We start from the raw sequence: 20,411 nt of genomic DNA, 5'->3' as shown, positions 1-20,411 counted from the left end.
GAGATGAAGTTTTCTAATGGAGTAGTCTACAGGAAAATGACCAGCATGTACAACATAACAGAATTGCACTGTCCTTCTGAGTCACAACACCCTCACAATCTTCTTCGTACTAGCTGTCTGCTCTCCTTTGCACTGGATCCTCTGTCCCATGGGCTCATGATTGGCTCATCTCAAGATGGAATGAGATTGACCATCCCCCCAAAAAAAAACCCTACAGCCTTGCCATCCTTGAGCAGGCAGCTTCTATCCCTGCTGACAAGAGAGGAGAGAATGAACAGCTAGATGTCTAACAGGGTAGTCAAAGACCTCGCAAAATCAATGAGATATAAACCATGATTATCTCTTCCAGTTGTTGTACCACCTTGCTTTTGTCTTGACTAAGTCACAACTGCTGGTCCTTATCCATCCCAACCACTTTCTCCTGCTACTAATAAAGTCAGCTTTGTGACCAAGTGTTGAAATGAGGTACAAAAGACTCTGAATATGTATTCTAATATGCATTAAATGAGGGGAAACAAGCAGATGTTGTTTGGAACATCTGCTGTTTGTATGGAACTCAGTGAGGTGACAATCTTTGGCCATTGGAAATGCTCAGCAAGGTGAGAATACCACCATCCAGTGGGTACCTCATTCATTCTTAGTAGCATATGAGACAGAACCATTTTGTGATCCAAGGCAGAGAGTGCCTTAATACTATCAGTACAGATCTTAACCCATCTCCAGGTGGAGATGACAATGCGTTTCTATTCAATTCACCACTTAGCAAACAAAATGATGTAGGTAAGGTAGCACTGTGGCCAAAAGACAGTATGTTAACTGTCTCCATACACCCTCAAAACTGAAATAGAAAAATACCAGATAACATCTGGTAATAAGAGTATTGGGTAATAATTAGCAACAGATTATCAGTAGACAGTAAGGAAACTGTGTCCTTCTTCAAGTCAAGAGTTTATGGTCCTTAAAAAAGCACTGACAACTACTGTCCTACTGTCACTATGGGACCCAACACTTCCCCTTACACTTCCAGAAGTAAGAAGGAGATAAGTCTCAAACATAAGAGGGAATTAGAGTGCTCCTAACACTTGTTATGCTAGTGAAAAATGCTGGCAATGAGGCTGTGGTCCTCTGCACTTCTACTCCTCCCCTGCAAATGAGCAGTCCCAACAGAATTGAGCAGCATCACTCACAAAGTAAGAGGCAGTTTTCTTGCAGTGAAGGATATTCAAACAATATGGGTGAAAAATGCTGATCTGGACCTACTTAACCCGTCCAGCCAAGTCAAATCTGCTGATTATGATTATGCAGGTGCTGTGGTGAGAGCATAAACTTTCTCATTTTTAAAGGCTTATAAGTCTGGCCTGATGAGTCCAGAAATAGATGTAGCCTGGAGTTTTCTATGAAATAGACTTCTCACCTTAAAATACCCTGCACTAGCACAAGCCTACTCTGTAAAATGAAGAGGGGCTCTGGAAACATGGTTAAATCAGTAACAACAGTAGTTTTGAGGGATAAATAGTCCTTAGATTCACTAAGGTCCTTAAGAGGAGTCCTTAAAACTCACTACCATGTCGAATGTTCCCACGTGGAACTTAAGCAATAGTGACTAAAATAAAGGCCATTTGCTTCCACTTGACCAAACTTTCTACATTTCTTGTGCACCAATAAACTGTCCTTCTTTCTGGTTTTGATTTGTCCTGGCTTATTAAGGTGACACACAGCAATTAGAGAAATACTGTCACCTACACTAGCCTCCCGTGGCCCTCCAGAGATCATTCTTTTTTCTCTTAGACACACTGCTGGGAGGTGGGGGAATATGGTGTGCAAACCCTTCTCAGGGATCATCACCACCACTTCACCAAGAAAATCATGCTCTCAAAAGTCAGATTGAACCACCATCATTGCTATTCTGTAACATCAAAGGTACAGAAGCCAGCCACTGCAGAATTGAGGATATTGCCTGAGTACTTTTAATATGTTTATCAAACAAACTGACATCCCAGAGGAAGGAGGAAAAAGTATTTGGCTCCTGCTTTCTCAGACAGCAAAACCAAAAGAAAATCAGAACAAAACCAAAACAAAGTGAATCATAAATTCCCTGCTACCAGCCTTGACACTGCAGATCAGACAGAAGAACTGTACTCAGAAAACACTAATGCTGCAAAGCAGCTGTGAACTGCATGTAAACCCATGCAGGTGTAGAACTCCTCTGACTTCAGCTGGGGTTAGCTAAAGGACAGGGGAAAGGAATCCATCTGCTTTCTATGATCAAGGCTCAAATCAGCTGTGGAAAACCTACAACATGGAGGTTCGGGTATGGCAAGTGCCACATTGCACAATCTGATCTACTCTTTTCTCTGAAATCCTACACCAAATGAAAGCTTCAACTTTTATGGATCTATGATAATTTACTTCAGCTGAAAGAGTACTTCTAACCTACAGAGTACTACATAATACATGAAGTTCAAAGATTTAATTACTCTTTTAGCCATATAAAAATTATTGTGACAATGTTCAAAGAACAAAGCAATTGCCAAAAAAAGGCCAACCATAAACCTCTGACTACTAAACCAAATAGAAGATGGAAAGAAAATAGTTACATCCTAAGAGTTTTTGATTAAATTATATTTTAATCTGTACATTAAAGAATCATTTCAGTTTTAAAATTTAAGAGGCAATATTTCAAGACAACACAATGAGAAAATGCAGTTTCTCAAGCTACAGCTAAGCTGGAAATGTGCCACAGAAACCAGTTGAAGGCAAACCGTGAACCTGCAAATGCTTGAGTACATTTTTACTATCATCACATCTGTTAAACACATAAGAAGCCTCTAATTCTATTCTTTGATAGATTCACACATCTGTATACCCCAAACCTGCACAAAAAGAAATTGTAAAAATAGACACAGAACAAAAAAAATCATCACATGTATGCATTGGCAAGCCTCTTTCAGAGAAAAGCTAAGCATGTTTTTTATTTATTAAAGCTCCCCAAGTCTTTTTTTCTTGTACAATTTTTGGGGGTTAAATTATATGCTGGAAGATAGATTGGTACAGGGAATGAATTAAGCACAAGTAATCTGAACCTGAACTCCAAATAAGAGCAAAAATAAGTGGATGAGCTCTTGCAAATATCTGTTCTGTTTGGTCCATGTACAGGAGAAAAGCAGGGATAAGGATTCTTGTTTCACTACATCCTGTGATACTTTTGCAGGGCTGGCCATGTTCTAGTTACAATATAAATACACACAGAAGTGGGACAAATAAATGAAGTTGTTTGTTTATCTGTACATATACACGGACACTATTACAAAGTTATATTGCTATTAAGAGTTTTGTAAGAAACTGGAAATGAGTAGAGCTTAGAATATGCCTTCTTTTTTTCTTCTGCTGGATTAAGTATCTCTATGTCCATGGAACATTGTTTTCTCTTTTACGTACTGTAGTTTGAAAACTGTGTTGGACAGTCAGTAATTTGTTTAGGTTGAAATAGGGTGAATTTGCAGAATGCAGATACAAAAGCTGGAGATAACAAGTAAGACACTTTAACATTCTACCAGTGCTTTATGTACCTTATTACGATACCACAGACCTATCCTCTCTTATTTCACACCTTCCCTCACTAGGAGTTCCTGGCATCTAACATAGAAGCATGTGAGCTTCTTTCGTTTCATACAAGATAACTAAATGAGATGTTTGGAAGAGTGAGTAATGTCCAAGTTTGTTTCCAAATACTGCATTATGCATATGCATTTTTGTTTGTTTGTTTATAAAGCAGACCCATGACTTTCTGAGACTACGATGAGAAGTTTTTTGTTTATGTAAAGCAGGAGCTTCTGCAGCTGTTTACAGATGAATTTCTGCAAACTGCTGAATACCTAAAAATCACCCTGAAGTCAGTGAGTACACATAAGTCAGAATACATACAAAACCAGTGAGGGTTTCAAGTAATTATACATTGTTATGCAGATGAGGATAAGGATAAATTTTGTGGAAACAGGCCAACTTTTTTTTTTAACATAAGATTTATGATGTAATTTACACTGAAAGGTATCAAAAGAATGCTTGAAGCCTTCACAACTATGCATTCCTCTGAAGGAAACACAGGAGTTTTGGGGTCATCTTAGCACTTTCCTTCAGCAGACATTCTTTTTTTCTATGATATAGAGTTGCACTCCCTGCCTAGGGTGGCAGACAGCAAATACTGTCTTTGTGGAAGTGTTAGATCCTCATTCTTGATCATCTGTCCTTTCCTATGTTTCTCTCAGACAGCTGTTAACATACTTTCTCCCAATTCCTTTTTATTTTTCTTTTTACTACTGTACTATTCACCTGTGAGTTTTCCCATTTGGGATTTTTTTGCATGGCACCATTTTAATAACGCATTTTAGTATTCCAGAGATTTTGCTTCTTTTATTCAATATCTACTTCCAATGATGCGATGCATTTGTGGATTTGAACAGGTGATTCCAAGTAAACCATGAGTAGCTATCTGCTCTACAGAGGGCACAGTATCTTCATAGATCCTCACCTGCTACTGGAGAACTACATAAATTGTCACTAGTTGACATTCTTTTGTTCTTTTGTTCAGATTGTAGCAGCCATCTTCAGTCCTCATGAATCATGAGATGATAACAGGCATGTTATTTGTATCACCGATTTAAGCTGTCAGAAGAAATACATGTTTATTCTACAAACCACTCTCAGCAGTGATTGCAAGTGATTTGCAATATTCTTGCAGCTGGGCTTCTGCCAGTTTGTTCTCCACAGAACATCATTTAAGAGGTTTACTAAGATGGGGGTTTCTTTCATTTATAAATGCATCTTATTCTGAACTGTGAGTCTCCTTTCCAGTGATGTCAAGCTCCACAGTCAATGATTCCCAAGCCTCCTGTCACCTGAGTTCCTTTTCTTAGAGAAAGCAAACCCTTCCTGGTGCTGTAAGTCATGTTTGTGTCAACGCCACCTTCTCCCTAAACTAACTTTAGAATGTGAGAAAGGCATGTCTTTTAAGAACGGGAAGAATTCCCTGTGTAATTGCCTGCCTGAACACTGGGGATTCTCCGACCCTGCATATGATTTAGCAAGTAGATTTTTGCTGGCATCTATGCCTCAGTGTAGAATTCTTCCTGTCACCGGTATTCTTGGCTCAGTGAAGAATTTTTAAATGGGAAATTCTCAGGCTAAACAGAAGACAGTCTGTTCTGAATTTGCAGACTCTGAAATATAGAACTCCCTGTGACTGGGAAATCCAGAAACGAAGGACCTGGATTTTCCTAGGTGAATTTTGATTTGGGGCAGAGCAGTAACTGAATAGGAAGGAAAACATAAGATGGCACCAAACAACATCGGACTTGTGTCCCATGTCTTTGCGCTCCAGATCACTGAGGTAAGTTAGAGCTGCCTTAGCATTGCTTTAAATCACCCTCTATCTATAGCATCCCGAATGATCTTCAGGGTCAGAGGATGAGAGAGTTTGACATCATTTGTGATGCCACTACTACTCCAAAGAAAGAAAACTAGGAAGTGCTCATCCTAATTTAGGATTCCTTTTTTTGTGTGTGAAAATGATACTATAATCTCAATACATTTTTGAATGAACTTGCCCTTTTAATTGACTTACTGAATTATTATGTCAGTAGATGCCATGAAATCTGGTTATAAGTTAGGTACTCAAGTTAGGAAGTGAAATGGAAAAAGCAGAAATTTCAGAATTATAGACTTATGCATTTTTGGGATTCTGTAAAGCCATTAAGCTGAAAGTTTCACTCTATACTTTAACCTCCATTAAAGAACAAGTTTACCTTTCACTGACATAAACTTATGAAACTGTGTTATTTTTCTAGCCAGTTATTTTAAAAAGTGTATGTCAATTATCTCCACTGAGTGAAATAACATAAAAGGTTTTAGTAAAGTATTTCATTATAACCCATAGTAAGAATAAAGTAGGTTATTTAATATCTATGTAATCGTAGGTTCTTACAAGAGACCACTGAAATAGCTTGCATTTTATAAATCCAATGCAGACTAACACTGGTACAGTGGTTTGTGCTATAACATCATGTTGGTTTCCAATTTCCTGAAGTAGTCAAAAGAAGACAAGATAATTCCTTTTTCCCAGGCTACAGGTAACTGGAAACACAGAGGCAGCTTTGATCTCCTATTTATCTGAAGCTTTGTCCTTCTGAAAGTGTGGAAGTCTCTCAGAAAGTTCAGTTAAGTGGGATTTCTATCTATTGTTTTGGGGCATCTGGAAGTAGTGGGGAATACAGAGCTTTTCCAGCTTAACATTTTGTTTTTCCATTGCACCCTGAAGCTACACAGTGCACTGCCAAGAGAAAACTAATTCAGCAGTATAAATTAAAAATAGGATTCTTGTGACAAAAACTGCATAAATACATTTCACTTGTATAAGTATTTTGCAGCAGTGATGTGTCTCCATTATGAAACCTTCCCAAATTGTGTGACATGTCTTACATGGCCAGTATGCAGAGGCAAGCAGAAATACAATGATTAAAATTGTTACTGAAAAATGAATCCATAATTATTTTTTTTTAGGGGAAGATGTTGCCTACCATGTCTTTGTAATAATCAATCATCCTGGGTTTATTTTTTCTTTAGAACATAAGTGTTTTCAAGTATGACTTCAACAGTATAAAAATCAGAACTGTAGTAAGACTGTAATTTTAAAAAGTTCCACGGATTCATACTGTCCTTCTGCAAGAGTCATAACAATCTTCTCAGTAACACCCCCCCATCGTAAATGCAGCTGAAAACAAGTACTTAAACTACGCTTAAATGAGAGCAAGTATTAGCTTTTCCTTACTATTTGACAGAAGGGTGGTATCTTCAATAAAAGCCTTATCACCCTCAAAGCACCAAGGGCAGCAACTACAAAGTTTTTCAAATTCAGACCTTCTAGCCTTTCAGAGAGCATTAGGGCAGAATAATCAACTTTTGTGAATCCAGAACACTGTGAGTGGCTGGTAGCAATCTACTTTCAGGTAAGGCCCAGCAGTTAGGGCAGTTAATTACCACAATATAATGACAAAGTTATTAGTAAAAATTGGTTATTAGAAAGACCAGCAGTCAAAAATCATCAAAAAATGTCTAAAAGCCAGACCATCAAAGGAGATAATGGATCCAAGACTATAAACCATCAGTTTAAGGAGTAAGTGAATTTAAATTACTCTAAACATGCTTCTTACTTTATCAAAATGGACTTACAGTTAAGCACAAAGATATGAAGCTAGTGAAGAAAAGACACAGCCCTAACATGCATTTATAAGCATATAATCAGATGATCTAGATATCTACTCAGTTAATCAGCCCTCAGCCTTGTACAGAGGTCTGAATAGTAGCACATCCTTCTTCTCACACGCAATCCTGCTCTCATTTGTGCTTAAGAGATTGCCTAAACTGAAATGATTGTTAAACTAAAGGTCTTAGGGGCCTTCAAAACAACCTCTTCAAAAACAAATAAAACCGAGCCTACCAGCCATTTGAGCTTTTTCTCAGCTCCACTTATTTGAACTATCCTTTAAGATAGCTATTATCACCTCCGAAATAGATCTACTCGGCAATTAGCCCTGGCTAGACAAATCACTTGGGTCTAATTTCCATTTATTTCTCCCACAGAATGACAGGGGCAACTTCTGAGTACTTTCTCTTGGTTTGCCAGTTTGTTGTGTGGATACCCTAGTTCTTTAATCTAGTAATGCTTGAATAAGAAAATGATAATTCGTAAGAAAGAGCTTTAAAATATATTGGATTGAGTAAACGACTGCTAAGAAGTTTGATATAAATACTCTGTTTCCCAGGTACTTGAAAAAAGAACAAGCACGTGGAGAAGAGTATGTGATCTTTCTACAAACACCACTTACTATCAGGATGTAACATATTTTGTCTGTAACACACAGATGATAATGCGACAATGGTGAACCAGGGATGAGGAAAGTTAAGTTTGGGGCATTCTTCACTAGGTTTGTCCATGCCTGTCTGTCATGGGCCTGGTCCCTTGCCCTGACACCAAAACCAGGGGCAGAAGGCCCTTGACTGTACTGGGAAAAAAACCCTCCTGATTCTAATGAAGAAAAAAGCCAAACAAACAAGAGAAAACAAAACAAAACAGGGACACTGTTCCAAGTGCTTAAATCATAGGGAAAAAAATACTAAGTGGTTTAACAATTCTAACTTCCAGTGAAGCCATCAAAGCTGAGTATCTACAAAACTGGGCCCTACAGAGCAGGACAAGTAATTTCATCACAAGATATTAATCTGAATCCTTACCCTGACTTTCCAGCTCTTCTTGACTGTTGCAAGAGTTAAGTGCTCTCCAAGATCAGGTGGCCTCAAAAATCCAGAGAATTTAGCAAACAATGAATGAAAAGAGACTTGCAGCTAACTGCACAAGCTCACACATCAGAAAGCAATCATTACATTGTCCATTAATAGCAGGTGGTTAACCATGAATGTTTACTACTTGACAGCTACAAAATTACTTTGATTTCTTTGTAGGTGACAAGTGTTCTTTGTTAATAGCTATTAAAAGTTATTGCTATCAACCTGATCTCCATTACAGTTTTGTTTCATAACAAATGGGCTAAATCATGTATTTGTTCACCTTGATGGATCAGCCATAGGAAATTCGTATATTTAATAATCTGATTAATCTTGATTTTCTGCTTTAGAAGTTTTCTATTTGAGCCACGCGTGTGATCTACACTGAGAGAGTGCCTACCCACACGCAATGTAAAATCTACAGTTCTGATATTGCTAACGGTGCTGAGGATTCATGCTTACCAAAACCACTACAGGTTTAAAAAGGCCTATGTGTTTGACTATACAAATTAGTCTCCAAACCTGCAACTTCTCAGGAAAGATGCTCATCTTACAACTTTACTCCTCTGCCCCACTTGCTATTTATTGCTTTATGTCTTGATGACACAGGCACTTGCATAAACCCGATTTTGTGGCTTTCTTCACACCAGTAGCTTGCATGGCATGAGTTTCCAGGATCATGGTGTTAAGCAGGAACAACTCCTCCGCTGCTGAGTCAACTCATAGTGAGCAAGTTCCTTTGATAACATCAGAGAGACACTGGAGAAATTAGAAGAATGGCAACCTGTGAAGTACCTATGCTTGAAACAGGTGGATCAAATGATGTATGTCTGACACCAAAACCCTCTGTATCATTCAAAAGAATTACACGTTTCCATGAACTGCCTAACAGCAGCTCCCCAACTCTCTAGGCTGTATGTTGACTGCAGTCAACCCTGAACACGTACTGTGGACTACCATGTGTCCATGCTAACATTTATTTTTTACATGTAAAATCTACAGTATTGTTACAGTTCTGTGGTTCATCATCTCCTAGCTGTGCAAACTCTATTTCCAAACTCTAGCTCTATGTGTTGAGGTAAGAGAAGGCTTCTTCACATGGTATTTTTCTGTAAAGTAGGGCTGTGCTTGCTGTGTTTTCTTTGATAGAAACTAAATGGAGAGGATTCATACATCAAGAAAAATACAACTGGATGAAGGTGAAACATCATCATGAAGGTAAAACATGGTTTAGTGGTAGTCTTGGCAGTCCTGGGGTAATGGTTGGACTTGATGATCTTAAAGGTCTTTTCCAACCTAGTCGACCCTATGATCAACAAAATATTAAAGTGAATGTGTATGAAAATGACCAAAACAACCTGCCAGATAAAGCTTGTTTTCTCACCCCAAACGATAGGTTCTCTGATACACAGGACTTAGCTCCAAGATTCTTCATGCTTTAAGCAAATGGGTAAATACTCATCTTTCCATTCACTAACCACTCCACTACTTCTTTAGGCTTTGCTATTCTTTGGCTCCTACAGAATGCTAGGAACATCCCCACCTGCAATACAGTTAATAAAAGAGGCAAGGGCTCTGCTTAGTCTCACACACATGCTTAATTTTAGAGATAAGAACAGCCTGGGATTGTTATCCATCAGCAGTATCAGCAGAATCACTTATGTCTGAGCCTTATGTAGATTTCGAGGCTTTTTTTAGCCACACTTTTGATCAAAATCATTAATAATACCGTAGAACTGTATAAATATGGAAATAAAAGAAGGATGATTATAAAACACAAGGTGGGGGGAGGGGAAGAAAAGCCTTCCTGACAAGCAACCTCTTTTTTTTTTTTCCCTTTTAATTTTAAATAAAGCTGTCTGCGAATTTGAGCCTAGGGAGACCTTCATTAAAATCAATTAATCAGTCAGCCTCTCTGCTGAATAGCTTTCTGGAGACAAAATCTCAAAATAGGGCTTGGGAGCGAGGTGTGTGAGCCTCCTGCTAACTGTCCCCGCAGGGCTTCACATCCCTGCCCCACCTCAGCGGGGTCAACACCGGGTGAGAAGGATCCGGCCCGGCGGCAGTAACCGGCTACTTGGGAGGGGACTGGAGCCCAGCTGAGGCGGGGACCCCTTGAGGCCTGGCGCAGGTGCCGCGGGCCTCCGGCGCGTTGCTGGGCAGGTGAAGGCTGGGTCTGGCGGCCTCGACCGCCCTTCGGTTTAGTGACCTCGGTGAAGAGCTGGTTGCTTCCCTCCGGGTACAGTGGAGATGACGGCTGAGTTAGGAGCCAACTCCCGCCGGCCGGGAATGCTCCCGGGCCGGGTACCACCTTCCTGGCCCCAGCATCTATCCCAGGCGCAGCTCCCCCCCGGCCGCTACGGCAGCCCCCGGCCCCACCACCGCCTGCGAGAGGCTGAGGGGGAAAGTTATCTGCGGGGCGCGCCCTGCCCTCCTCCCGTCCCCTCAGCCACCCCGCTCGGTGCGGGACGGCAGCTTCCGCCGCCCCCGCGGCGAGGCGGCGCGGGTGTCCCCCGGCGGCGGCGGGCGGCCCGGGTGCCCTGCTCCTCCCGCTGCCGGCGGCCGCCGCCGGGGCAGCACAGCTGTTACAGAGCCGCGCTGGTCCCTCCTCCCAGCTGCGGCTGCCTCATCTCCCCCCACCCAGCCCGTCCCTCCCCTCCGCCGCTCCCGACGCTGCTGCTGCTGCTGCTGCCGCCGCCACCACCACCACCTCCTCCTCCTCCTCCTCCTCCCCACCCCCAACGTCTCTCTCGCTCCCCATCTCTCTCGCTCCGTCCCGTTCTCCCCTTGCCCCCGCCTCTCCCCGCCCTGCCGCCGCCGGCCCTGGCAGAGCAGGCACCGCAGGGGGATCTCGATGTAACACCATGACAGGCATCGCCGCCGCCTCCTTCTTCTCCAACGCCTGCAGGTTCGGGGGCTGCGGGCTCCACTTCCCAACCCTGGCAGAGCTCATCGAGCACATTGAGGACAACCACATCGGTGAGTGCCCGGCGGGGCTGGGGCAGGGGCCGCGGCAGGGCAGGACGGCGGGGGGCGTGGGGGCCGCGTGTGCGGCGGCAGCGCGGGGTGGGGGGGCACAAGGTGCAACGGGAGCCGGGGCGCGGCGGCGGCCGCCGGCGGAGGGAGGTCGGCGGGTGGCGGGCGAGGAGTGGCAGGAGCGGTCCTGCGGGCGACGTGGAGGGCTCCTCGGGGAGGCGGCGTGCGGCGCGGCGGCATGGGTGGGTGCGGGGGAGGCGTGAAGCCCGCCGGCCCTGGCGAGGGGGAGTTAGTTTGCATTGGCAGGAGGGAGCGCAGGAGCCCGGAGGAGGCGGTGGAGGAGGGAGGAGGACGGGCACAGCACGCCGCCTGCTGCTTCCGCTCCGGCTCTGGCTGTCAGGGCTCCGGGGAGGGAGGGAGCCGCCGCCGCGGCAGCCATTCCGCTTCCTCCTCCTCCTCCTCCTCCCGCCGCCGCCACTGCGTCCTGTCAGCGCTGTTGCTAGGTGTGGTGGGGAGGACGGGTCGCGCTCCGGCCGCACCGGCCGCTGCAGCGCGGGAGGCGCCCCTCGGCGGAGGGACGGCGTGAGGGACGCCGGGGCCGGCGGCGCGGTGGGCGTGGAGGGAGGGCTCGGCGGCGGGCGGGAGGCCAGGCGGGGCGGGCGGCCCGCGCCGCCGGTGCAGTGCCCGCGGCCGGCCGGGCGGGAGGTGAAGGCGGCTGCGCTGGGACCCGCTGCCGTTATCCGCGGAGCCCAGGCCAGGCCGCGGATGGTCACCTGTAGGCTCGGCCCGGCGCCCCCCGCTCCCCTCGGCCGCCCGTCCCGCCAGGGGCGCGGAGGCGGAGCCGCCGCCGGGCCTGCGGGGCGATGACTCGTCAGTGCCTTCCCGGCGAGGGCGCCTCATGGGCGGCGGGCGGGAGCGTGCGCAGGGGCCGCCGGCGCCGCCCCTCGGCAGCGCGGGCGGCGCCCAGGGGAGGAGGGGGCGGTGCGCGGCTCCCGGCCGGCCGCGGGCGCCAACTTTCCCTCTCCCCCCCCTCCGTCTGGACCGGCCTGCCCGCGCCCGGCCGGGCCTGAGGCGCTGCGCCGGGCAGGGTCTGTCAGCCGGCACGGCGCCGCCCAGCCCGGCTGCTAGCAAAGCATCGTGTCCGCAGCCGGGCATGGCACCGCCGCTGGGCCGCTGCCGTCCCGCAGCTTCGCTCTTCGGCCTCGGCAGGTGTGCTGCCCTGGCTTCCAGGCCACTTCCCCTCTCAAACTTCTCGACTGTCTCTCGTTGCTAATAAAATACGGTGCTTAAACTGTCAAAATTGAGCGAATTCTTTGAAGCGGACCGAGCTTTAAAATCGGGGGGAAAATACAGAAGTTTTAAGTACCGAGAGACTGGAGACTCCCCCGTTTCACTGGACGTGTGAGGAAACAACACACTGCTACAAAAACAATGAATCTAGCGTGCATTTCAGTTTATTAAGTTTTAATAGACAGGCCTGAATACCTGAAAAAAGTCGCTAAAGCTTAAATGCAAGTGTAACGTTACATTAACGTAGTGTTACAGGTCAGCGAGATGAAAGGTGTGGTTCTCATAATTATCACGATGCCTGGTATGAGGTAACAAAACCACATACCACAAAACTCTGTAATTTATGACTTGGCGTGGTGCAAGCATACTGTTGTGATATTGCTGGGGTTTTTTTGAATCTCTCTCCTAGCTTTTGCTACACCGTGCATCCATCCCATTCCACCAGAAAAGCTATGGGGAAACAGTTCCCAAAACGAAAGTTCATAAGTCATCTCGTGTGTCCCTCAAGTGGATTATCAGCCCTTAGGTGCCACAGCCCACAGGGTGTCAGAAAAGATACAGGCAGGCCCACGTGGTCTGTGCGTTGCAGTTTGATCCCTGATCTGCGGTTCTGAGGCTTCTCTGCGGAGAGGAGAGCTTCATGCAGAAATACTGTAATGTCTTAAAAATTGCATATTTAATGCTGCGGCCAGTATTCTTTACTTTTTTTCCCTATCTCAGAGTTAAAGTACTACAGCTTAAACACACACATACATTTAATTGAGCATGTTGTTTGCCAAGACTTGCAGGATGCACAACTGGAACTTTGCATGTACGGTGTCATGCAGCTGGTTGAGTGCAAACTGGTGGAGAATGACACAAGGTTGCTCGTGCTTCATCTTTAATGTCTTACCTCAGTGTGATGGCAGATTAAACTTGGTCTGCTTGCGAATACAAGATGCAGTGATGTTGTGTTACTTGCCTGTATCAAACACTAGAAAAATCAGTAGGGAGTTATAGTGGTGACACTGAGTATGGATCCCAGTTATCAAATGGATGCTCACCTGCATGGTTGGGGGTGTGTGTGTGTGTGAGGGGCTCCTGGCAGAGCCTGAAGAATGAGAATCTATGAAAACTCACCAGGTAAGCACTTGGCCAAAAGGTGATTAACCTTTACAAAGACAGCCAGGAAATAATGGAGTAAACATCTGAATAGGAGCTTACGCTGGAATTACTTTCTCAGTAAGTCTAATGCAAACAGTGTCCAATTTTTGCTGTCGTACAGGTCTAGGGATGTGCACTGAAGTTTGTTGCTTTAAAAATTGACTGTAGTTTTTGGCATATAGAGCGAAGAGTAACATGCCGTATAAAAATATATTGCTTTGGCCATTCTGTGTGTGCTGCAGGAAAACAACTTGATTGAGTTACATTCCATCATTAGTTTAAACAGTTTAAACCAAAGCGGACAATTGCTGAGCAAGGCAGTGTTACAGCACAGATAGCAAACTTGATGCTGCAAACAGCTTTGTGTGGGGAGGTGTGTATGGCATGGGCTCTTGATGCTCTGCCTGCAGCAGTGCTGCTGCCCTGCCATGTTTGGATGGGTTAATATTGGCTCACATCATCAGTGGAGTGCTGGCAAGAATTTGGTCGTTCTTCAGAGCTGTACTGTGTCTCTGAAAAACGTAGGAACAAATAATTATGAAGGGATCTTTTTTTGGTCAACCTTGCACATAAAGCTTAACTTAGTATAAGGAAACACTGTTGGGGCATTCTGGGGACACAGTGTGTTTGGTTTCTGAGGGATTGTGTAGGCGCTTTGCTTACTTATAACACTCGTGAATAATCATATGGTAATGAAATAATTCAGGGTACAGTGTTGGGTTTTTTCTTCCAACATCTTAGTGGCTGCCTGATAAATTGCCAGTTACTTGAAGAAGTACCAGTGCAGATAACCTGGGGGAGTTATGGCCCTTAGATGAAATATTCAGCTCTGAGGTGGTGCTACGTGCCCATCAGCATATCAGCTGCTTTCTAGGTTTAGCATTTCTGTATTGAAGACTTGAGAAGAGTTAGGCTAGTTCAGGAACACTGCTCTGGGATCTTTCTTGAGGCCTACCAGTGTCATCTGCAGTGAGATGTCATTCTGCAGGAGGAACTCTTCTAAGTCTGTAGCAATACTATCAAACAGTATATTCACATTTTCTGTGGCTCACAGCTGAAAATAGACATTGATTTTAAACTGCTGATTAGTAAATGCTTTTCTGTGAGCTTTTTCTAGCAGCACGTTGTCCAAGCAACCTGAAGTGCTGTTACCTTCTCTGCAACCATGTCGAGAAGCAGGGCTTTTAGCCTGCCCTGCTAGGCTGTCTCCCTGCCTCTTGGTTTTGGCCGCTTCAATCCCTTGCAGGTAGTTTAGTTGACTGATGTCTCTAGTCTGGGAGCAAAAGGCCTAATTTACTGCTCTTTGCCGGGATTGACACTGTAGAATGGAATGGACTTAATCCAGTCAGTTCCTCAGAGTACTGCCAAGAGAGGAAGAGAAAATAAGGGGGGAGGCAGGGAATGACACACACAACACCAACCCTGAACTACTGAGTATTCAGCTGTGGCAACATGGCAGATTTTACTGCATTTCTGCAATCCTGGTGGTGTCTTCAGCCATGATGTTAGAAATGGTACCTCTGGTTCCACAGTGTTTCTGGCATTGCATTAACTCTTAACTTGGTGTAAGTAATCTTCTGGGGCATTTTCAGCTGTTCATTGGAAGTCCAGAGGGTCACACACTTTGGTTTCTGGAGATTTGGGGAGGGCTTCCCCCTCAGTGATTTGTCTCTTCTTCAGTCTACCCATAGTTGAACTGCATCCTTTAGAGTGAGGGTCAAGTAGCTCCTTAAAGATAGCTCCTGATACAAAGTTTACTCTTATGCTGAAAAGCCAGTATTTAAACTGAATCTCTTAATCAGATTTTGACACCACTTGGTTCCTGATGAGTACTGACATGCTGTACGCACCTGTGTAGCTGTGTGGCTGATTTGAGCAGTCCTGCTTCTCCTGAGACTCATTGAGCAGTGTGGACCATACAGTGGTGAACTCAGAGAGATGGAAGAGTGGATAGGAAGAGATTCAAAAGATAAATCTGAAGATTTATTTGAAGTAGAGTTTGTTAATTTTGCTGCACTGAAACTGCTAGAAGAATTTGGAGGGGGGGGAAAAAAGACCCTCTGCTTATGCAGTAATTACACAAACTAAGATGCTCTACCTCCGAGGAACGCCTCAACATAACTTTGTAAGAAGTCCCAGTGTTGGATAACTTCTGGCGATGTATTTGCATAGTGTTGCTGTCAGAACTGGGAGTTATGTACTTCCCATCAAAGTTGACTGATTCCCAAATATTAGGATGGGTCCCATAAACATAGAAGGGATCAGAGCCCACAGTGTGTTGTGTAAAATGAGCATAAAAAGTTGCAACCCTTCTATGTTGCTAAAGATGAGGATGAGGGGCTACACACCAGCATTTATGGAAGGCCTAGCAAACGAAAGTCTGTATGAAAGAGTTTGTTCGCTTAAAGCTGAGCTCTTTGGAAGTGTGTGAACATCATTTAAGTGGTTACCATCCTTTACCATTTGCTCAATGTATAATTTAACATTTGGAGCTGAGACTGGTTGTTTTGAAGAGGTGATAGATCTTAGCAAGGCTTTTTACACTGAGAATGATGTGGCAACTAGGTATATGGGATGCTCTGTTTGGAACAGGTGCAGACAGACTGTGCTTGGTTGCCAGTAATGTGCATAAACATGTGGTATTGCAAAATAAATGAACAATGACGTGTATTTACCTCAGCAGGAGTACTAATTATCATTCATGGAAAGCAACTTTCTGCATTTACAGCTACATTTATCTGAAGGTCATCCTCTGCCCAGTAATTCTACAGCTGTGATTTTTGTTTTTTGTTGAAAATACATTTCACAGTGATGTAGAAGGGTGTTATGTTCCAAGGATATTGGTTCTTCACTATGTAAGTTGGTGTGGGGAAGGCTTTTCTATTTCATGAGTGCTTTTCTATAACATAGAGTCTCTTTTGGCTAACAGTGCTAATCCATATTTTTTTCCCCAGCTTGAGCAGAACAGGTTTTTGGCTTATTTTCCAGTTCGAAGTCTGGTTTCCTTTCCTCTTTGGGTTTGAATTTAAATTGTGAAAATATGTAAGTGCAACATTAAAAAAAAAAAACAAAAAAAACCACAAAAACCTAGGTTATATTAATCATATGAAGGTAAGTGGAGTTGACGTTAAACTTTACCTAAAACATGATTTTGATACTTCTGTGATGTGAAATTTGTTCTTCTGTTACCAAGCACATCAAGGCTAAGGCATAAAGTGTTGTAAGAATGTAAAGCTTGAGTGGTATATTTTCTAGGAAGAAAGAGCTGAAAACAAACATCTGTGAACATGCTGCAAACTGGTTTTTCCCTTTTAAGACTGAAGGCCTCACATAAAGCCAATAGGGATCTTTCCTTTTTCCTGTGCCAGCTTGAGTGGCTTTGGGTGAGGCCCGTTGCAGGGCTGTGTCCCTACTATTAGCAGGGATTGCTCCTCCGTGCACCAACAGATCTACACAATATGAGTCAGAAAATGAATACTGAAGAAACATCAGGTAACTTGTAGCAGTAGCATTGTACTTCACTTGTGTAGGGCTTGCTTACCTGTGGGGGAAGAGGGGAATTTATGGTGATTATCACATCTCCTTTCCAGGGTGTGAGAGGATGTTTTCGTAGCTAACCTGCAGTCCTTCTGAGATCAGGTAGCTTCCAGTCAAATTATCTTTTTTTTAACTTCATCATTGATTTGGGAATGCGAGAAGACCAGGAATTGTATAATAATGAAATAATTTGAGGAAGAGGTGATGCTAGAAGATGAAGAAATGTATTTGTTCAATCTGGAGACAATCTTACCTACCATTCCTTCCTCTTAGGTAATATAATGCAAATACAAACAGTTAATCAGAAATATTTTGTGTCAAGCTGCAGAATACTTAAATGCAAAATAAATAAGCACTGGAGGCCTGCTCCTTCCAGTGTACTCTCTGTTGCCTCTGAATGTGCTTTTTTCCCTTCTTTATTTAGAATTCTTGACTAAGCTTTGTTTCACTGAGAATTCATTTTATTTGTCTCTAGTAAGCACCAGTAATTAAAAATTCGGATGATAAACATTTAAGCAAATAGCAGCTATGTATACTTTAAGAAAGGCAGAGACAAAGATTTTTGTGTTAATTTGAAATGGCAGCAATTAGAGAACCGATTTGATAAATCAGCTGTTGTTTAACAAAAGAGAACCCTTGGTTTTAAGGGACTGTCTCAGTGAATAATTTTACAATTAAAATTAAACCACCAATTCCTGTTACTCAGAGTCAGATTCTATCTTGAGACTTTTGGAAGTGCTTTGGGGGAGTACATATGGTTTATTACACTTTTCTTTAGTTAGAAGTGGCTGGAGCAATATTCTAACCTGTAGAATAGAATAAATATTCCAGTTTATAGTTTAATGATTTTGCTTTGCTATTTAAATTTGTGTTTTTCACCCTGAATTCTTAGGAGGCTGCTTCTTAACTTTATGCCATGATAAACAAGGGGAATGGATTTCTTCACCAGAGATGCTGATGACACTGCGGTGCTGTTTGTGTCTGATGAGTGCCCAGGATGGAGTGTGTTACTACTGTGCAGTTTCATTTGAGGCACTGTAATTCATTAAAGAATGAGTTGACAGGTGTTAGTTATATAGGAGCAAGTCCATAGGAGAGCCACGAGGATGATAAGGGAGGTGCGTATGAAGACAGGCTGAGAAAGTTGGGGCTGTTCAGCCTGGAGAAGAGGAGGCTGCGTGGAGACCTCATAGCAGCCTTCCAGTATCTGAAGGGGGCCTATAAGGATGCTGGAGAGGGACTCTTAATCAGGGACTGCAGTGATAGGACAAGGGGTAATGGGCTCAAACTTAAACAGGGGAGATTTAGGTTAGATAGAAGGAGGAAGTTCTTTACTGTGAGGGTGGTGAGGCACTGGAATGGGTTGCCCAAGGACATTGTGAATGCTCCATCCCTGGCAGTGTTCAAGGCCAGGTTGGACAGGGCCTGTGTTACAAAGGATGGAGTAGACATAGAAGAATTTATCAGTCTAAGGGAAAAAATTGAGTGGGATTTTGAATCCAAGCTGGTCTGTTCTTTATGGCCAGAAAGATTTAACTGTGGATGAATTTTGAAACATTTCTTCTGATTTTTGAGAAAGATTTCACTGCGTGCTAATAGAGGCCATCTCAATTTTAAGAGGTTTTTTGTGAAAAGCTGAACACTTCCATTTTGAAATGTTGGCATTGCTGAAATTGCTTCAACAAATTATTTATGTATTAATAATTTAGAAAATATTTGAACATTTCTGAGATTTCCCTGCCCTCCCCCACGTGACTACTTTGTCAGACTTGAGTAAGCTGCAAATGTTACTGTTAGTTTTGAAAATTATTTCTTTTCCCCCACATATTTTGACAGACAGTAAATATTCATTGAATAGAAACAGAACTGCTGAATATCTGAGTGTACCATGGAAAGGAAATATGGATGTAAAGAATCACTTATTTCTTCAGCAGTGTGTAAGGTAGTCACTATCTTGCTTTCTGGGAGTTATCCCAATACAAGCAAGTGGAGCTGTAAGCCAGAAACTGGGAGGTAGCACATTTAAGATGCAAGAGATCTGATTTCAGTGCTATATGAGATTGGCATGGGTATATGAATATGAGCTCAGCTCTGTATGTGGTAGATGACAGTGACATTCGGTGAAGAAAACAACTATGTCATTATTTCAGTCATTTATTTTGGTGCAGTCCTGCTGTGTATCTTCACCAGAGAGAGTGTGTGTGTGTCTTAGTGTTATGGGAGTGACCTCAAAATTCATTTAAAGGCTTCATGTAGACTTCAGATGCTTGCTTGCTGTCAGGTGAAAGCTGTGTACCAAATTACTGAGGTCTAACCTTGCTTCCTGTGTATTCAGATCAAAGGACTGACATTGATCCAAGTAAATTTGGTGACACACCCTGGAAGTTTACATGTTTCTCTAGCAATCTGTTGGAGAAGCATTGCAACTTCTCTAACTTGCTGTCTTGAGTAGAAGAGTGCCTGCTACCTCACAGGCGTCATTGGTGGTTGTACTGGGTTAACTGGGCAATATCGGAGTTGTGAAGGTCCAAGTTTTCATGCAAAAAAAATAACAGTGAATCACTCCTGAGCCTTTTCCCCTTTCTGTGCTATCATTGCTGCAGATTTGTTGCCCCCCTTCCACAAATCCATCCTTCTCACATCAGCACACTCATTCAGCGAGTCAGGAAGCTCTTGTGTACTCAGGCTGGGGGTTATTCATCCAAATGCAGAGCACCATGGATGTAGCAGGGTGGACCTGGCACATGACAGCTTCACTGACAGTAACAAAGTCACTAAAAATTGGTTAGAACTACTATGGTACTTGGAGGGAGAAGGAAAGCTAAAAGGTGTAGTTGCACAGCCTTCCAGGGAGGAACTAAGATGATCTGGGGTCTTCTACTGTAGTTATAAGTGCTCTGTGCACCTGGGAAGACACGGGGCAAGGTAGTGGTGTGGTTATGGAGGGTGGCAAGATAATGTTATGTGAGTTATTTTGTATGCACTTCCATTTCGCAGGACTACACAAGGCAGTCTTCCTTTTGCCAGGCTCAGTGTAAGCACTTGCTATACTTCAGAGGGACTTTCTAGTGGTGCTGGAGGACTCTGCACACAGTCCTAGCATTGGTAATAATTGCATTTTCCTTACA

General features: G+C 43.6%; 1 protein-coding gene across 1 annotated transcript in view; it reads left to right on the top strand.

Annotated features, from left to right (window-relative positions):
• Positions 1-10,899: 10,899 nt before the first annotated feature.
• The window catches only part of JAZF1 (JAZF zinc finger 1), a 185,048-nt gene continuing 175,536 nt past the window's right edge, over positions 10,900-20,411 (top strand). The window contains exon 1 of the mRNA XM_030508852.1: positions 10,900-11,316. Within this exon, the coding sequence (XP_030364712.1) occupies positions 11,202-11,316 (115 nt within the window). The 5' untranslated portion in view covers positions 10,900-11,201. The remainder of the gene's footprint in view (positions 11,317-20,411) is intronic.

This window comes from Strigops habroptila, chromosome 1, assembly GCF_004027225.2.
Source record: "Strigops habroptila isolate Jane chromosome 1, bStrHab1.2.pri, whole genome shotgun sequence".
Lineage (NCBI taxonomy): Eukaryota > Metazoa > Chordata > Aves > Psittaciformes > Psittacidae > Strigops > Strigops habroptila.
Note: the sequence above shows the minus strand (reverse complement) of the source record. Positions and strands in the feature narration are given on the sequence as shown.